The sequence below is a fragment of the Sorex araneus genome, chromosome 5, assembly GCF_027595985.1.
Source record: "Sorex araneus isolate mSorAra2 chromosome 5, mSorAra2.pri, whole genome shotgun sequence".
Lineage (NCBI taxonomy): Eukaryota > Metazoa > Chordata > Mammalia > Eulipotyphla > Soricidae > Sorex > Sorex araneus.
This window is the reverse complement of record NC_073306.1, coordinates 99,409,849-99,428,695: the sequence shown is the minus strand read 5'-3', so window position 1 is coordinate 99,428,695 and position 18,847 is coordinate 99,409,849. Positions and strand designations below refer to the sequence as shown.

Below are 18,847 nucleotides of genomic sequence, written 5' to 3'. Positions count from 1 at the left end.
GGGAAGGTTCTGCAGTGCCAGCACTACCTGAGCTTACCCAGTGGGATTCAGGAGCCTGCAGGGCTGTACCTAGGAAGCTTGGGAGAGTGTGGTTCCGAGCATCGCGCATCAAACTGGGGTCAGCCACGTGCATTAACCCCTTAGTTTCTCTCCAGCCCAGCTCCCCAGACAGCTTTGCAGGCAGCCAGGAAGGAGAAGCATGGTACTAAATTTAAATGAACATACTGAAAATCATCCCTACTCCTCCAATACCCCATTCATTTGTTCATCAACATTCAGTAGTGGAGTCTCTCAGGCATGATGCTGATTTTGCTGCAAGTTGCCCAGTAAACTCATGGCACATCCTCATCCCCAGTGGCATCTCCCAGCCTAGAGCACCCTGATAGCATGCATGCTTGTTTGTGTAAATTGCTGACCTGATCCTTAGGTGGAAGTTTATTTCATTTTCTGAAATTACATGTTTGCATGATTATTTATACATAATAAAATATTTTAACTACATAAATCCTTCCTATGAAAAGACATTAATAATTTGCACCAGTTGCATAGATTATGCTTATGAAGAAATTTAGTATTGTTACTTCCAGTTGTGTTCTAATTTCACTTGATCTCATTGTTTCTAGACTAATATTCAGATTTTTAGGACTTTTTAAAAACTCTGCCAGGGGGCTGCCGGGGAAGAGCCACAGCGGCTCTCCCTGTTGGCCGCCCGGGTTTGGGGTTGGTCCCGGGCCGCTCGCCCAGCTAGGGCGGCCCAGGCCATGGGGCAAAGAGGAAACGAGGGCCAAGCCGGTTGATTGATCAGTTGCTGATTATTCCATTCTCTCCACGCATCTGTTCCAGGCTCTCTGAGCCCCCCATTCTAGTCTCACACTGTTCCTCATTCCCGTCTCCTTCTGTCTCTCCTAGCCCCTCATTCCTCCATCCCAGCTCTCTGGATTCTCCTCCTCCTCTTTATTCTCTCCCCCTACTTGTCTCTCTCCATCTTGCCCTCTGGGCTGCACACAGTCTGGTAGCAAAATCAACATAAGAAAGCCCTTCCTGAGGGCCCACCAGGTTCAAAGGAAACCCCACCTAGAGGTATTTCCAAAGCCCTTCCTGATTGCCTGCAGGCAAAATACCTCTTAAGGTGTTTTTCTCCTTTCCTCTGTCCAAAAACTCAATCAGCATCTTAATACTAGTTATTTTTGTATGGACACAGTAAGAGATAATACATTGAGGCTTGTAGGGCAGCTCTCCTGGGAACATCTTGCCACAGATTGCAGCACTCGGGCCAGATTAATCATTCCTAACCCTAGCAGGGTCCAAATCTAGTTATTACTTTTTGGATCATGACAGCATTTGTCTATGACCAAGCTCTTAACTTATTGTTAAGCATTAGGCACTTTGGCCATGCCCATCTCGATGCCAGGGTAGCACATAACTCACCGCTTGTCTTATCGGGACCCTGCCTTTGGGGGTGCTAGGAAGTAAGGGCAGCTGAGGCTTAAATCGAGAGAAAATATCTAGGAGGGGACCCTCTGCGCCTAAAGACTTTGATTCCAAAGATGTAACACATTCGGGCATCCAGCGCAGCATCCGATAGCGATGCACTGGGACACCAAACTGGGCTACAACTCTGTGCTGCCGGGGGTGGATTTTTTTTCCTCCCCACCCTGTCTTCCTGCACGGAAAGCGGCGGGCTGGAGGCACCCATGTGGCAGGCGCCATCTTCTGTGACTCCAAACCCACAGGTATTCGGATTTTACTTTGGGGGCTCCCAGGAACTGAGGGGAAGGGGGCGTAACCGGCACGCCCTCGGCCCAGATAAATCCGGAGCCGCTGAGCGCAAATCGGACCCTCTGCGCCTAAAGACTTTGAATTCAGAGACTTCTTACAGCAATGCACTGGGACTGTGAGCTGGGCTATGTAATTTCTGGCAGAATTTTCCCTGGACTTTATACAGAAATCCAAAACCGCGCGGACGCGGTAGCGTCCACGCGACTTAACATTTATAATTCTCAGCAATGTGAAACGGTTCCATTTGAACAGGTCTGACTTGGGGGGGAAACTCCAAATAATAACAGTAAGTTTTTCTTGAAATATTGAAGGTTTTTAATGTAGCAGCCACCTCTGGACTGTGAACTAAGCGAAAGCCCCACGCTGGCCGACGCGGCGTGGAGTACACCATACTATGAGGCGCAGGAAGGGGGATGAGGGGGAAAAAGAAAAAAAAAAAGGGAAAAGGAAAAAGAAAAAAAAGAGAGAGAGAGAGAGTTATGTCAACTATAGTGAGTTTTGTGTTGAATTATGGAATGTAATCAAGGTAAAGAAAAAATGAAGTGAAATTCATTAGTTATACAGTAGGGGGTAGGGGGTGGGGGCGGGGGGTATACTGGGGTTTCTGGTGGTGGAATATGGGCACTGGTGAAGGGATGGGTGTTTGAATATTGTATAACTGACATATAAACCTGAGAACTTTGTAACTTTCCACATGGTGATTTAATAAAAATTTTAAAAAAAATAAATAAAATATCTAGGAGGATAATGTAGGAGGAAAATATGTAGAGTCAAATGACCCTCAGGTTTCAAAAGCATAGCATTTACTAATATCTTCCTGTGTCCATAAAAAAAGGATGTGGCTCTGAATAACTATGCAAAGGACTCAAGGAGAAGAGAAAAACAATATTTACAAGTCAACAAAGCACAAAGAGAGAAGTTAAAAATAAGCACAGAGGAAAGGGAACACTGTGATGGGAACAACCCAATAAACCTAAACTACCTGAGGCTATGTTATCCTACAAGGACTAATGTGAATTTTAGGACTAAAGATATGGTCAGATGGAGTAAGAGATTGGGAATAAATTTTGTCATTTTTCTCATTTCTGGGTAAATTTCATTGATGTTACTTCTATGACTTAAGTTTCTTAATTCTTTGTATACCTGAAAAAATTTTAAGTGCATGCAAACTTTGTGAGTTTGGCTTTGCTTATTCTTGTAATATCTTGTAATATTTTAAATACTCTTAGCTGTTAAGTTCTGTGATGCAGCTAAACTTGGAAACAGTTTAATCCTTTTGAGGTTTGTCCTTAAGTTTTGTTTGGTGGGATCAGAGCAGCATTCATTCTAGGGATAATTTCTGTGTCAGTCAGAGATTGGATTTACCCTCTTGCCTTAAACAACTAAAAATCTGGAGCATATCCCTATTCTGTGCTGCTTGGCGTCAGACATCAGACACCCCTAAGAGGGAAACAGATGATCACCCCAGCTAAGGAGGATGGAGTTTCCAGACCCCAGCATAGGAGAGGGTCCATCCAGGAGAAACCACTTCATCTTCCTGGTTGAGGAAATGGAGTTGAGAGATTAGGCCAGAGTTTCCAAGAGTAGGGCAGCACTTGGAAGAAGCAGGCAGAACAACCTCGGAGCTCACAAAGAAATGCGTTTGTGTTCCCACTGGCTGGAATGAATCACACTTCATATGCTAGTAGAGTTCTCAAAAGAATTCCGCCTTATTATTGAAGAAAAATTATCCCTAGAATGAATGTTGCTCTGATCCCACCAAACAAAACTTAAAGACAACCCTCAAGAGGATCAAACTGTTTCCAAGCCTAGCTGCAGAATAGAATTCAATAGCTAAGAGTACTTAAAATATTACAAGAATAAGCAAAGCCAACGAAGTAAAACTCACAAAATTTGCATGCACTTACAATTTTTCCAGGTATACAAAGAATCAAGAAACTTAAGTCATAGAAGTAATATCAATTGAAATTTACCCAGAAATAAAAAAGATGACAAAATTTGTCCCCAGGCTATACATTTTTTAAAAAAATGTTTTATTTTTGGTTTTGGTTTTTTTTTTTTTTTGGTTTCTTTTGAGTTATCTTATTCTACTCCAAAACATCTTTTTCCAGCTTAGGAACTTTCTACTCTTTTTCAGTGAGGATCATCTTCACGTGGCAGGGAGAGCTCAAGTAGGCGTTAATCTGACCATGAGCTCTGTAAGTCCTAGGGCAGGGCATATCTTGGGGGCTGCGTTCAGTGATCAGAGAATATGGCCTGCATATGGTCCGTGACCAGAGAATCTATATCTAAATCCTAAAGTTCCATTTTTAAGCAGGTGCAATAAGAACTCCACATTCGTTGGCCCTCCAGTCCTGTATCCAGTCCCACTGTTTGGCCTGAGCACACTTACAATGCCTCTGCTATAAGCAGAGAATATGGACCCCCCCAGTAGGCACATCTGGGGGTCAAACTAGGACCCTCATGCCTGAGGCACACCAACCCTTTGAGCCATCTTCCCAACCCCACTCAAAAAAAAATCTTGTTGATTGCTTTTTCCTAGGTTTTCATGGCCTAGGTTTGGGCCATGCATACATTCGACTTTGTCACTACAGTAAGAATATAAGACTAAGCTACTGAACAGTCCCTCTGGGCCCTGATAATAGCTGTTTTCTATGAATGAAGCTTCAAGTTCAACCCATTCTTCCTTTTCTAGTCTTGGACTGTGGGTTGCCACTCATTTTTGGAGGGGGCCATCCCAAGCAGTGCTCAGGAGACGTGTGGGGTGCGGCACTCCTAGCTGTACTTGGCCAACCAGGCCAGCAGTTCGGTGTGAGAGCCTGGGGGTGTGGCTGCTGGGCTGCAGCGCTACCCCTGAGCCCAGAGCCCTGAGCGATACAGCTGAGTGATGAATTCAAGTCCTGACGCCACTAAATAAATAAGCACATTGATTCATTTATAAAAATAAAGCTTGCTGCTAAGGAAGAAGGGAAGGGGATGCTCATACAGGGTGAGTCAAAACACTCCAAGCCTTTTACTACCAAGATGATTTGGCTACTTCTCTTAGCCTTTAGTTAATTCCCAGAATTTTTTTTAAAAAGAGATTTTGATATTTGTTAACTTTTTTTTTTTTTGCAGGGATAGACACAGCGGTGCTCAGGACTTACTCCTGGCTCTGTGCTCGGATTTCACTCCTGTAGACTCAGAGGACCTTATTGGGTCAGCCACATACTATCATTCCAACCCCTATAACTCTGGCCCCTAACTTTTTTTTTAAAATTTATTCTTTTATTGAATCACCATGTGGAAAGTTACAAAGCTTTCAGGTTTAAGTTTTAGTTATACAATGCTCGAACACCCATCCCTTCACCAGTGCACATATTCCACCACCAAGAATCACAGTATACCACCCCTCCTATCTCCCCAGCCCCCACCCCCGCCTGTGTAACTGATAAATTTCACTTTACTTTGATTACATTCAATATTTCAACAAAAAACTCACTATTATTGTTTGGAGTTTCTCCCCCCTAAAGTCAGACCTGCTGAAAAGGAGGCATTTGATAATTTGTTTTCCATTGCTGAGAATGAAGAGATATGAGGTTGAGCAGCCACACTAGCGGCCACACGGTTTTGGATTTCTGTGTTTTAGTATTTTAGTAACTAAGTCCAGAGAAATATCTGCCAGAAATTTCATCATTGCAAGCTTGTACCTCTCAGCTACTTTATATTTCACATATGAGTGCAATCTTTCTGTGTCTTTCTTTCTGACTCATTTCACTCAACATGATACTTTCCATGTTGATCCACTTATATGCAAATTTCATGACTTCATGTTTTCTGACAGCTACATAGTATTCCATTGTGTAGATGTACCAGAATTTCTTTAACCAGTCATCTGTTTTTGGGCACTCTGTTTTTTCCCCAGATTTTGGCTATTGTAAACAGTGCTGCAATGAACATAGAAATGCAGGTGTCATTTCTACTATACCTTTTTGCCTCTCCGGGATAGCATTCCCAGGAGTGGTATTGCTGGGTCAAATGGAAGCTCAATTTCTAATTTTTTGAGAATCGTCCATATAGTTTTCCAAAAGGGCTGAACCAGTCGGCATTCCTACCAGGAGTGAAGGAGAGTCCCTTTCTCCCCACATCCACGCCAACACCGGTTGCTTTTGTTTTTGGGATGTGGGCCAGTCTCTGTGGTGTGAGATGATATCTCATTGTTGTTTTGATCTGCATCTCCCTGATGATTAGTGATTTTGAACATTTTCTCATGTGCCTCTCAGCCATTCGGATTTCTTCTTTGGGGGAATTTTCTGTTCATTTCATCACCCCATTTTTTGATCAGGTCGGCAGTTTTCTTCTTGAATTCAACCAGTGCATTGTATAGCCTTGATATCAACCCTTTATTGGATGGGTACTGCGTAAATATCCTTTCCCATTCTGTAGATTGTCTTTGTATTTTGGTCACTGTTTCTTTTGAGGTGCAGAAGCTTCTTAGTTTGAGATAGTCCCATTTATTTATCTCTGTTTTCACTTGCTTGGCCAGTGGTGTGTCAGCTTTGAAGATACCATTGGCTTCAATGTCGTGGAGGGTTTTGCCAGCCTTGTCTTCAATGTACCTTAGGGATTCTGGTCTGATGTTGAGGTCTTTAATCCATTTTGATCTGACTTTTGTACAAGGTGATAGGTGGAGATCTAAGCCCATTTTTTTGCATGTAGCTGTCCAGTTTTGACTGGCCCCTAACTTCTGACACCAACTCTTGATGGCACCCCTCTTTTAAAAAAATATATGTATATGAATGGGCTAATCTTCCCTGATTCTCTGTCTGCTGGGTCATTCTCTGGAGAACCAAACCTCACTAATGGCACCTTCAGGAACCAGAGTCCCCTCAGGTGTGGCTCATCTGCTCCTCAGTCCTCCTCGTCTAATGGCTTTCCAAACCATTTTTCGCCAAGGCTGTCTTCCTCCTCAGGTGGGAAGTCTGTGGTCTCCACAGGCAGATGGTCCTGACAGGTTGATTTCCTTCTGTGACTTGATTCAATAAGAGATGAGTTTTGGTCTGGTTTCTGAAAAGCCCTACTCCTGCTCTTCTCTGATAGCCCTGAGGTGGGAGGGCCTCTTGGGCCCCCATAGAACTGAGGCCAGCCTCTACGCCAGTCCCTTAGTGATGCCAGGTCAGTCACAGAGTCCTAGCAAAAGTATAGCGCCTAGGTGTTTGCCTTGCATACGGCCCACCTGAGCTTAATCCCTCACACCCCATATGTTTCTGAGCCTACCTGGAGTGACTCCTTAGTGCAGGGCCAGGAGTAAGCCCTGAGAACAGCCAGAACAGTTTTGTTTCTGTATGGCCCAGAAATAAAGAAGTAAACACACATCCCTGATGTGGGGAGAAGCAGGTGGTGTCCTGACTGTTCAGCTTGTTGCCGGTGAGTCACCTCAGGAATGCTTGCAGCAGTGTCCCTGAAGCTCCCTGCCACACTGGGGGATGGGAACTGTGTGAAACAGCTCCAGGAAATACCAGAATCCACTTCTAGCATCAGTTTCTCCGTCACACAACTTCCCCATGACTGCAGGAGTTCAGCCGGACTCCCACATTCTGAAAACATTGAATGGCATTTCTTGTCATTCAGTAGAGGTGTTGCCTCCTACCTAGAGTAGAATGTTCCCATTTTGTGTGATTTGGCAGGTTATTTTGGGGGTTGGGAATGGGAATTCGAGAAAACATTTCATATGAATTCATGGCAACAGTATTCCCGGGTCCCAAAATAACTTCATCAATTTTAACTAGTAAAATGTGAGTCAGCGAGCTTTAGCATGCACTCCCCTTGGCCAGGGAAAGCATTTATTCTGGTGGAATTGCCAGTGGGCAGGACTGTCAGGTCAGCTGTTAAGCAGTTCTCCATGTGGGGTTTGGGCCGCTGATGATTGTCTGTTCCTCCGACAGAGACATCATTTCCCTTGTGAGTCTTGTGATGCCAATCTATATTCCCTTTCACCTATTTGATGCACTTGCTGTGAGTATTTTGAGGGATTTTCCCCCTCTGTCTAGTATACAAAGCAAAATGTGTTGTTTCTAGCTTTTGAACTAAATGTCTGGGATTTCATCTTTGAAAAGAGAGCACTCGAGCAATCTGAGCCACTTGTGTAGCATCCCAAGGTGAAAGAGATCCCCTTCTCCAGCCTCTGGAGCCTGAATGCCCTTCCTGACATCCAGCCAGGTGATGAGGGGATCTTGGCTTGAATCCTCCAAGCAGAAATCTTGAGTTCATTCTGGCCAAAAGAAAGCCCTTCTCTGAGTGTACTGAGTATACACTTGTCAGCTCTTCTTTTGCGGGGACAGTGTGACAGGGGACCACAGCAGCAGTGCTTAGAAGCTATCCCCTGCTCAGTTCTTGGGAGTCACTATTGCTAGTGCTTGGGAGATGATACAAGGTAGTATTAGGGAAGCATCAAGGATCAACCTGGGTCTCCCACGTGCCAGACCTGTGCTCTAGCCTGTTTCATTATCTGTCCAGCTAGAGTGGCCCGTTTGCAGACCCCTCTGCTGATCTTGAAATCATTCCTTGAGGCATAGTCCCAGTTCCAGCAATTCTCATGACACAATTTGCCATCTTAATTCCTTGCCCCACCAGCCCCCTACACACACACACACACACACACACACACACACACACACACACACACACACTCATACATGGGGGGAGGGCAGGGTGGAATGTCTTCTATTTTATTATAGTTACTCTGAAGATATGGAACCCATCACTAAATACTGGCCATGATGAGAAGAGTGTGAAAGTTGGGCCGAAAAGATAGTATAGTGGGTAGAGCATCTGTCTTGCATGTTGCTAAATTGGGTTCTATCCCCAGCATTCCACATCCCATATGGTCCCCCAAGCACCACCAGGACTAATTCCTGAATGCAGAACCAGTAGTAAACCCTTAGCATAGCCAGGTGAGGCCCCAAGCCCTACCCCTCCAAAAAAGTGTAGCATGAAAGGGCCAGGGAGATAGCTCAAAGTGGTAGGATGCATACCTTGCATGCTTGAATCACCATGTTAAAAAAAGAAAACAGAAGATAGCAAGACACTTGCTACTGCTTCTCATCTGAGTGTTCGGAGCCTAGGGTTGCATTACTTTCTAGCCGTGATAGGAGGTTAGCTGTGACTGAGGTTTCTGTTCCTGGAACTGCTCTATTTTTTAACACACTCTTACAAAGTATGTTGTAAATTGAGGTATATGGAATCTCTGGGGTTTTCTAATGAAGGTTATTGTGGTTTGTTGTTTTTATTGTTGTTGTCAACATAACCTTTGAAACAAAGTGATTCCTTTTATCTCCTCCCTAAAGTTCAAGGCTTGTCTGAGATAGAGCTGTTGGACTCCATCCAGACTTGCATTCTGGCCTTGCTCACTAATTGGCCTGCTCTGGGTTTGTAGGGCACCTGTGGTGGAGTCCTCAGAGGTGTAGGAAAACAGAAGGTCGGAGCTGTGTTGAATGCCATTGGCTATTACGTGTTTGGCTTTCCCATTGGAGTATCACTGATGTTTGCGGCCAAACTTGGTATAATAGGTATGTGTCTGATCCCTCCTGCACTGGGACTCACCTTTGCTCCCCTTTTAATCCAAATGCTTGAGGGGGGGGGTGTGGAGAGAGAGAGGGGGGGGAGAGAGGGAGAGGGAGAGGGAGGGAGGGAGAGGAGAGAAGAGAGAGAGAGAGAGAGAGAGAGAGAGAGAAGCAGGAAAGGCACTTGCCTAGCATGTGGACTCTCTGGGGCTGATCCCCAGCACCCCATATGATCCCTTGAGCCTTGCCAAGAGTGATTTCTGAGTCCAGCCAGGTGTGACACAAAAACAAAAACAAAATCATGGGGCTGGAGTGATAGTACAGTGGGAAGAGAGCTTGTCTTGTATCCAACCAACCCAGGTTCAATCCCTGGCATCCAATATGGTTCTCCAAGCCCTGCCAGGAGTAATTGATTAATCCATGGCAAACCTGAGTAAACCCCCAGTCTGTATTTATTTAAAATGTTGGGGTGTAAGTTTAGTTGAAGTTTACTCATTAGCTGCAGTAATTGGGGTAGAATTTTAATGAGGATGGGAACAGAGGGAAGTCTTGGGACTGGAACAATAATACATCAGGTACAGCATTTGTTTGCACCTGGATGACCCAGGGTTGATCCTCAGCACCCATATGGTCCACTGAGCACCTCTGGGTGTGTCCCCCCCAAAAAAAAAATTTAAAAACTTGAGGAAAGTCTGAGCTGTGATGTCTGTTTCACACCCAGGTCTCTGGTCTGGACTGATAGTTTGTGTCTTTCTTCAAGCCCTTTTCTATTTGGTCTACATCTGCAGGATAAACTGGATTGAAGCTGCAGAGAAGGTAACAAGTATCTGTTGGAGATGTTGCTAAATTATCCCAGGACATGGTAACAGGTCATTATAAGAAAATACATTTGAAGCTTGACTCATTCAGAACCATGATATGCGTTTAACATGGGGTGTAGGGGCAGAAAGAATCATATTTCAGCACATTTCCCCTGAGGAGACTAGGGATGTACCTCAGAGGGTTGAGTGCATTCTTTGCATGAGGAAGGCCAGGGTTTGATCCCAGCACCACATGGTCTACCAAGGTCTGCCAGAAGGAACCCTGAGCACTTGTGCCAGGAGTAGCCTTTGACTAGTGAAAGATAAGGCCCTCAAACCAAAATTTAAAAAAAAAAACCTATCAAGAAATTAATAATAAATGAATATCAGGTAAGTTTAGTATCCACTCAACTTAAAAAATAATATTAGCTTAGAAAATATTTTGGCGTAATAGTCTTAGAAAGATAATAGTTTTTTTTCTGCTTATCCTAGCTTGTTATCAGTTTTCAGTCCTCTTTTTGGAAAAAATGCTTAGGTCCCAGTTTCCAACTATGATGTTGGAAGCAGAACCCCTGGGGAGAGGGTCAGAAACCTGACCACATGGGTCTCTCTTCAATTATGAGCCCTCTTTGAAAAAAAAAAAAGTTGATTCACCATGTGATACAGTTCCAAAGCTTTCATGTTTGAGTTTCAGTCAATGAATGATTGAACATCCATCCTCCACCAGGGTCCATTTTCCACCGCCAACATCCCCAGTATCCCATATCCCTCTACTCCCCACCCCCCACCCCCCATGGCAGACAATCTCCTTCGTTCTCTCTACTTTTGGTCATTATGGTTTGCAATATAGATACTGAGAGGCCACCATGTTTGGTCCTTTACCTACTTTCAGCACACATCTCCGATCCCGAGCGATCCCTCCAACTGTCATAGATTTAGTGATCCTTTTTCTATCCCAGCCACCTTCTCCCCCAGCTCATGAGGCAGGCTTCCAGCCATGCATGGAGGAATCTTCCTGGCCCTGGAATCTTCTACTGTCCTTGGATGTTAGTCTCATACTATGCTATTTTATATTTCACAAATGAGTTCAGTCCTTCTGTGTCTGTCCCTCTCTTTCTGACTCATTTCACTTAGCACAATACTCTCCATGTCCATCCACTTATAAGCAAATTTCATTACTTTAGCTTTCCTAACAGCTACATAGTATTCCATTATGTAGGTGTCATGATTGCAGTGTTGTTGACTCTGATTTAGCAAGGTAGTTCTATCATTCCCTAACGCCACCCATGTACCTTGTGCTACTTCTCTCCCATCTCTTCCTTTTATCATTTTTTAATTTTCATTTTACTGAAGTCCACTGAAAATCAGTTGTATACATTATAATCTTTTTTTTTCCTTTTTGGGTCACACTTGGCAATGCACAGGGGTCACTCCTGGCTCTGCATTCAGGAATCACCCCTGGCAGTGCTTAGGGGACCAATGGGATGCTGGGAATCGAACCCAGGTCGGCCACGTGCAAGGCAAACACCCTACCTGCTGTACTATTGCTCCAGCCCCTACATTATAATCTTTTATCTCTAAATATGTGTATGTGGAGTGATAACACAGCAGGTAGGACATTTTCCTTGCACTCGACCGACCCGGGTTTGATTCCTCCACCCCTCTTGGAGAGCCCGGCAAGCTCTCTAGAGTATCTTGCCCGCACAGCAGAGCCTGGCAAGCTCCCTGTGGCATATTCGATATGCCAAAAACAATAACAACAAGTCTCACGATGGAGACGTTACCGGTGCCCGCTCAAGCAAATTGATGAGCAACAGGATGACAGTGATAGTGATACAGATGTTACCAAAGTTTCTTTTGCCAGTCATCTGTTCTCGGGCACTTGGGTTGTTTCCAGATTATGGCTATTTTAAACAGTGCTGCAATGAACATTCAGGTGCAGATGTCATTTCTCCTGTGTGTGTTTTTTTTTTTTTTTGCACCCCTGGGATATATTCCCAGGAGTGGGATTGCTGGGTCTTTTAGAAGCTCAATTCCTAGTTTTTTGAAGAATGTCCATATTGTTTTCCAGAAAGGCTGGACCAGTCGATTTCCCACTAACAATGAAAGAGAGTCCCATTATCCTCACATCTGCGCCAGCACTGGTTGTTCTTGTTCTTTTTGATGTGTGCCAGTCTCTGTGGTATAAGATGATCTCTCTTTGTTTAGATTTGTATCTCCCTGATTATTAGTTATGTAGTGCATTTTTTCATGTGTCTTTTGGCCATTTATATTTCTTTTTTGAGGAAATTTCTATTTATTTTTTTCTCTCCATTTTTTGATGGGGTTGGAGGTTTTTTCTTGTACAGTTCTATTAATGTCTTGTATATCCTGGATATTAGCTCCTTATCAGGTGGGTACTGGGTAAATATTCTTTCCCATTCCATGGGGTCTCTCTGTATTTTAGTGAAGCTTCTTAGTTTATTATAGTCCCATTTGTTTGAGTTTGTTTCCACTTGCTTGGTCAGGGGTGTTTCATCCTAAAAGAGGCCCTTAGCTGAATTATGAACCCTTTTTATTGTGCTGAAGCTTTACAAATAATGGAAGAGAAGTTGGCTTGAGACAGTATATTGATAGGAGACATGAGTGTGAGTTTAGTTATACAATCTTGTCACCTAATCTTGACCACCCTCTAGGTTTCAATTCCCAGTGGATTTTCTAAAGTGTAATATGTTTTTTTCTGCCTTCTCTTGGACCTGCTGAGGAAACCAAGTATAGGGGACATTAAGCTGGAATAGGAACACCATTTTTGTTCATACTTTATTCCTGTGTGCAGGAACACTTATAGACACAAATGCAAAATATTGAAATTTGCAGTTAAAGCAAAAAAATTTTTTAAAGGCTTTTGTATTTATTATTAAAAGTTGAGGAAAGTAGTGATTTTCAAGTGTTTAATTGTCATTGAGATTCATGCAGAAGAAAACTCCTGTAATTCTAGCAATCATTTCGGTAGTGGCTTAAGTGAGGCTAAAAGAATATTGTCCCAACTTGAATTACAGTCTCTGCTTATGTGATACGTGCTTTTAGGCGCAGGTTCGAGCTGGACTAAAAAGGATGAAAGAGACAATGCCTACCCCAACAGGTAACAGATTACTTTCTCTGTCTACTTTTTAACCTATGCTATAAGACTTCAGTGTTGTAACATACAGCATAGCTAAAGTTGCTCATGTATGAGACTCTGCTTTCACCTGGTAAGCTTGTCTTTGTCCAGATGATTGAGAGGGCAGCCCTGGCTTCCTCCTTGGAAGGTTTTCAGAGGATGTCCTCATATACCAATGAGTGATAGGGATTGTTAGCAATGTATTCTGTAACCTTGCAATGTACTCTACAACCCACACATAAGTAACTCTGGTCTCAACAACTAGATCTCCCTATGCTGGACAAAGAAGTAACTGATGGAGTGATTTTACCTGACATCATCCGGCCAGAGAGCCAGAATGTGCAGCTGGTGGTGACAGAGGAAAGCAGCCAGTCTGACTTGTCCACCGTCGGGAATGTTCTGACCGTGCGCCAGCTCATCTTCTTCCGCGGGCTAGCATTCACTGCTGCTGTTGGTGTTCTGTTAGCAGGGATTTTAATAAGAGTTTTAAATGACCGTGGCTAAATTAGAAGAATTCTCACCAGCCCACAAGCTAGAAATATATAAAGTATGGGAAGTGGCTAGTCAGCAAAACCCTTGAGAGCGGTTTTGCTCTCTGCGGTGAGAGGAAGCCTCATGAATTCTTGGCCATGCTGAGAACCCACACCATCTGCTCAGGATCAGGAAAGGAGGGGTTTATCATTTTAAGTAAACTTCCATCCAAAGCTCAACTAGATCATGGTTTTAAAACTTGTGAAAAACAAAGCCAGCCATAATTTTGAGTATCTCAAATGTTTGTTACTTTTATATATTTAATACTTTTCTTAGGCCTGTAAAGAGGTCCAGTGTTCTACAAAAGTAGTTGCTGGGGCTGACCCACGTTCTGTCCCAGCACCTTGTGGTCCCCAAGTTGCAGGAGCATCTCTGCGCAGAGCCAGGAATAAGCCCTGAGCTCTGCCAGTATGGCCCAAAGCAAAGAAAAGTAGTTTCTGATCTAGTTTTGTTTGTATTTCTCCATTAGTGTACTTAATCTTGGCAGTGAGTAGAAATTAAATATCTATTCAAGTCTTACCTCAAGTATTGCTGTATACATTTTTATAAATTAAACATCTTAACACTTACCATGTATGCTGATAATCTTTGTGGGCCTAAAACCAGTCCATATTATTGCTTTTAGGTGTTCACCCTTTAAAAAAAATTTAGTAACAACTTGTATACTAAGTAGAAACTAAATCTGTGTTCTGTTTTGCTGTTCATCTTCCAGAATGATGGCAGGGATGGCTTCCCTCATCCAGCAAGAGACTTTTAGAACCCTTTCTAAAATTAAAATTACTAATACTGGGGAGTCTTCAAAACAAAGCTCGTCAAATGAGCAAGGTGGTTTCTGGTTCAAAGCCAGTCGGCAGCCAGTGCTTCCTTTAGCTTTCATCTCCTACTCTGAAATAGGAACATCCTGGGCATCACATCTTTTTTAAAAAATAGGCAAAGGACTTGAATAGATATTTCCCCCCTCCCCCAAAAAAATTGCCAATGAACTTAGGGAAATTAATATATTGATAGTATCAGTAATTTACATGAGAAATGCAGATGAAACCCATAATGAGAATGCTTCACATGTACTAAGATGGTGCAATAAAAACAATATAAAGGCTTTATTCTATAGTAGCCCATCTGTGTCAGGTTGTAAGATATTTTTCAATATTTATAAATTTTATTTTCATAAAGTAGTTCACAATAGTTCACTATAGATAATATTTAAATAGCCACCCCACCAGCGAGCATCTTCCCACCACAATAAGAGGGAAGTGTATAAAGGTTGTTGTATTTCATTCTGGAGCAAATTAAGCCTGCATGTAAGAGAATACAAGCAAGTATGTTAAAACCAAACAAATGTGTGCTACTTTAGTTACATCAGTGGGCTCGAGTACAAGATGTCACACAGCCACAAATGCCACCAGGAAATACTGCATCACTCTCTTCTGGGAGTTTTTTAGTCTCTGGTTCTTGGCCATTGATGAGATCACATGACACCAGGGGTGGTTTGTGGTGTGACTGCCAAGCTACTGGAAACTAGGGATCTGGGTGGAGGAGGCCCAGTCCCGATCCAAGCAGGCTTGGAGATCTCAGCCACGGTCCCGCATACCTGGATTCCTCTTCTGGTTCCTTCATGTGTGAGGCTCGTCTGAGCATGTGGAGAGTGGCCTTGAGTATGGCTGCGGCTGGGTTCTGGAGGTTTTCGGCTGCCAGAGATTTGTAAGATTTAATACAATCCCTTTGAAAGTGTTTTCTTCTTCTATTAAATTTCTTATTCCTTGTTGGCAGTGTGGTTGAGAAATTGAAAATCTCTAAAACACTGTAATGTAAAATGGTATAACCAAAAGAAACATGTAGCAGTTCTTCAAGAACAAACATAAAGAGCTTTTGCACCTGGGCTCAAAGGGTTCATGCACAGGCTTTGCATGTACAGAATCAGGTTCTCTTCCCGGTATCGCATAGTATCCCCCAGGCTTTTCTGGAGTAACCTCACCTCCAGCACCACGCCAGGGGAGCACCACCAGCATCAAACACATCCCAAACCAAAACAAACTGAAAAAGCAAACAGATTTATTATATGCCCCAGAAGTTCTACTCCTAAGTATATCAAGGAAATGATATCAGCTACTCAAAAACTTGTCCATGAATTCTTAGCAGCCCTACTTCCAGTATCCAGAGGAGAGGGCAGTGCTGATGTCCAGCACTGATGAGCACCTGGGGACCATGGTAGAGCAAATCAGGAAGCAATATGAAGGGATCAAATCTTGATGCATGGATGGATCAAGAACATTATGACAAGGGAAAAAAGTCAGATAGAGTATTCATGGTATCATTGTCACTGTCATCCCGGTGCTCATCGATTTGCTCAAGTGGGCACCAGTACCATCTCCATTGTGTTGTTACTATTTTTGGCATATCGAATATGCCAAGATAGAATATTATGTGATATTAAATTAGGCAATATGTAATTCAGTAGAAGTCAAGAGATTAGAAAGTTTTCTGTCAGGAACTGTGAACGTGGCTATCATAATATCACAAAGAAAATATGAACAAATGAAATACAAATCATCATTATTAAATCTACTAAGGAACTGAGGTCATAAGGATAACTTCTGCTACTGAGTGTTGAAAGTAGGTAAAGGGATATAGCAGATAATCTTTCATTACCTATATTGCAAACCATAAGGCTCAAAAGGAGAGAGAGAGAGGGAGAGAGAGACAAAGAAGAAAAGTACCTTCTACAGTGGCAGGCAGGGCCGGTGGGTGGGAGGCAAATGGGGACCATTGGTGGAAAGTATACTGATGAAAGGACAGGCATTGGAACATTATATGACTGAAGTCCAATCATGAACTAACAACTTTGTAAATGTGTTTATCACTGATTCATTTTTTTAAAAAAAGTTGTTTTGTTTACAAAAAAGGATAAATCCTGCCTCCCCAACTGTAGAGGTAAGCAGTCAGATGGAGCTTACCAGAACAGAAGCAGCTGGAGCCATTACCAGAATGAAATCACACACTATTTGTCAGACAGACTGACCTGAATCCTGCAGCCTAGCAAGAGTGGTGACCTTTCCCTGTGAGAAGCCACCTTCTCGCATTGGTGTGGTTGATTCCTAGTTCTCTGCTCACTTGTGACCCCTGGCAGTGCTCAAAGGACCATGTGTGGTACCAGGAGATTAGAATTGGGTTAGTCACATGCAAGGCAAGTACCTTAACCCACATACTGTCTCTGACCCCCTTTCAACAATTAAAATGCTGTATCAGAGTTTGCTTAATCAATCACACCAAAACCATCTTTAGGCAAGAAAGCAAGATTTGATTAACATCAAGACAGACCACAGCTAGGCAAACACCTAAAATTGTGCCCTGAACAGGGTTTCAGAACACTTTGTTTTGTTTTCGAGGGTGGAGTTGGGGCCACACCCAACAGTACTCAGGACTTACTCCTGATTCTGTGCTCAGGACTCACTTCTGACAGGACTTAGGAGACCATACCTGGTGTCAGGGATCAAGCCAGGGTTGTTAGCTTGCAAGGCAAGTACCTTTCCCCTTTAATAGAAGCTATTCTGTCTCATAGAAAATGGTGAGACAAGAAGGGCATACAATCAGTCACTTCATCACGATCTCCCCCTGCAGGAAGGGCACCTCGAGGGGATAGCAATGAGGCCCTCTTGCTAGGAATTCTTGTGTTTAGCACATTTTTTTAGGTTCCATTTGGATATTTTAATTACTAATTGTTTTAGTAGCCCATCGTCCCTTCCCATCTGTTCTGTTTTGAATCATGGCATGATTTATAGGCTATTCATCTTTGCCTTGTCCCCAGAATGAGTCACTCAGAGGTCCTGCCTCTTAGCTCCCTGCTTAGCAACTTGTTTATATTCCTGCTTATGTTTTTAATTTTGCCACTACTAAAACAATGCACCAAGATGGAGCATTTCTTAATTAAAATACATGAAGAGCAGGGCAGAAATTACAGTTTAATCCTTACATACCACACACACACAAATTTGTTTTTACTTATAAAATGCTGTTTATTCCCCGGCACTGCATCTGGTCCCCTGCGCTTTCCCCCGGAGATCTCTCCGGCCCGCGGAGAGACAGCAGTGGAAAGCGCTCCTAATTGGGTGGGTTCTGTGAGCGGTTCCGACCTGAAATAAAACTAGTGAGGATAATAAATAGGGGGCCCAAGACGACACATGCCGATCAAGGGCAACTTTATTAACTGCCACGCTGGTTTTATACTTTTCTTAGCAGGGGGTTGGTACATAAGTTGTCAATCATCAGGGAAGTGTCTTCTCAGACCAAATAAGGAAAGGTTCGGGGTGTATTAGGTGGGCTTACAACATTCTTCAAGAGTAGATTGAGAAATAGTGGGGAGAGGAAGGCAAGGGTTTATCTGGCAGGAGCATCTGGCAGGAGGAAGGCACAAGGTAGAGGAAGGTATTCTACTTAGGGGCTTAATGGCATCTCTTAGTTAACTGCCCTGGGCTACTTTTACCTCTTGAGTTTGGCTATTTCCTTTGTCACAAGGGCACCTTTGCTCAGGTCATGCAAAGCTGGTAATGGAATTTTCCGGTTTGTCCAGGGTAAAGGTTTCGGGGTCCTCTTTTGTTCAGGGTCCTGAGCAGTCCCCAACAGTCCCCCAAGAACTGCTAGGAGCACAGAACCAGGAGGAAGTCCTGAATATGGTTGGGTGTGGTGCAAGGCCCCTCCCACCCCCACCAAAATTGTGTTTGCCTTATTCTTTCTCTAAATCTTTACTGTATCCAAGCTTATAATATGTATGTGTAATGCATGCTTTTTTTCATAGAAACAACAATGAAGAGGTGGGGAAGGAAATTTAAAAATAAGTAAAATAAGATTTAAAATATATTGTTATTAGATGCTTGCATCACTCACGATGCAGAACAGTATGATCTGAAAGTTTAATTACATTAATTATAAATACATATTGCAAAATCTCGGGTAACCCCTGAAAATTTTTTAAGAATAATTCATATACTAGAAAAGGAGAGAAAATACAATCATGAAATCTAGTTAAAGTCAGGGAAGCAGAGATTACAGAATAACGGAAC

At 43.1% G+C, this 18,847-nt stretch overlaps 1 protein-coding gene across 2 annotated transcripts in view; it reads left to right on the top strand.

Moving 5' to 3' along the window:
* LOC101539297 (multidrug and toxin extrusion protein 2-like) overlaps nucleotides 1–15,467 on the top strand; it is a 58,141-nt gene extending 42,674 nt beyond the window's left edge. For both annotated transcript variants that reach the window (XM_055139383.1, XM_055139382.1), the window contains exons 13-17: nucleotides 7,704–7,773; nucleotides 9,194–9,326; nucleotides 10,042–10,136; nucleotides 13,187–13,241; nucleotides 13,525–15,467. In XM_055139383.1, coding sequence (XP_054995358.1) covers nucleotides 7,704–7,773; nucleotides 9,194–9,326; nucleotides 10,042–10,136; nucleotides 13,187–13,241; nucleotides 13,525–13,763 — 592 coding nt within the window. In that variant the 3' untranslated portion in view covers nucleotides 13,764–15,467. The remainder of the gene's footprint in view (nucleotides 1–7,703; nucleotides 7,774–9,193; nucleotides 9,327–10,041; nucleotides 10,137–13,186; nucleotides 13,242–13,524) is intronic.
* The last annotated feature ends 3,380 nt before the right edge of the window (nucleotides 15,468–18,847 follow it).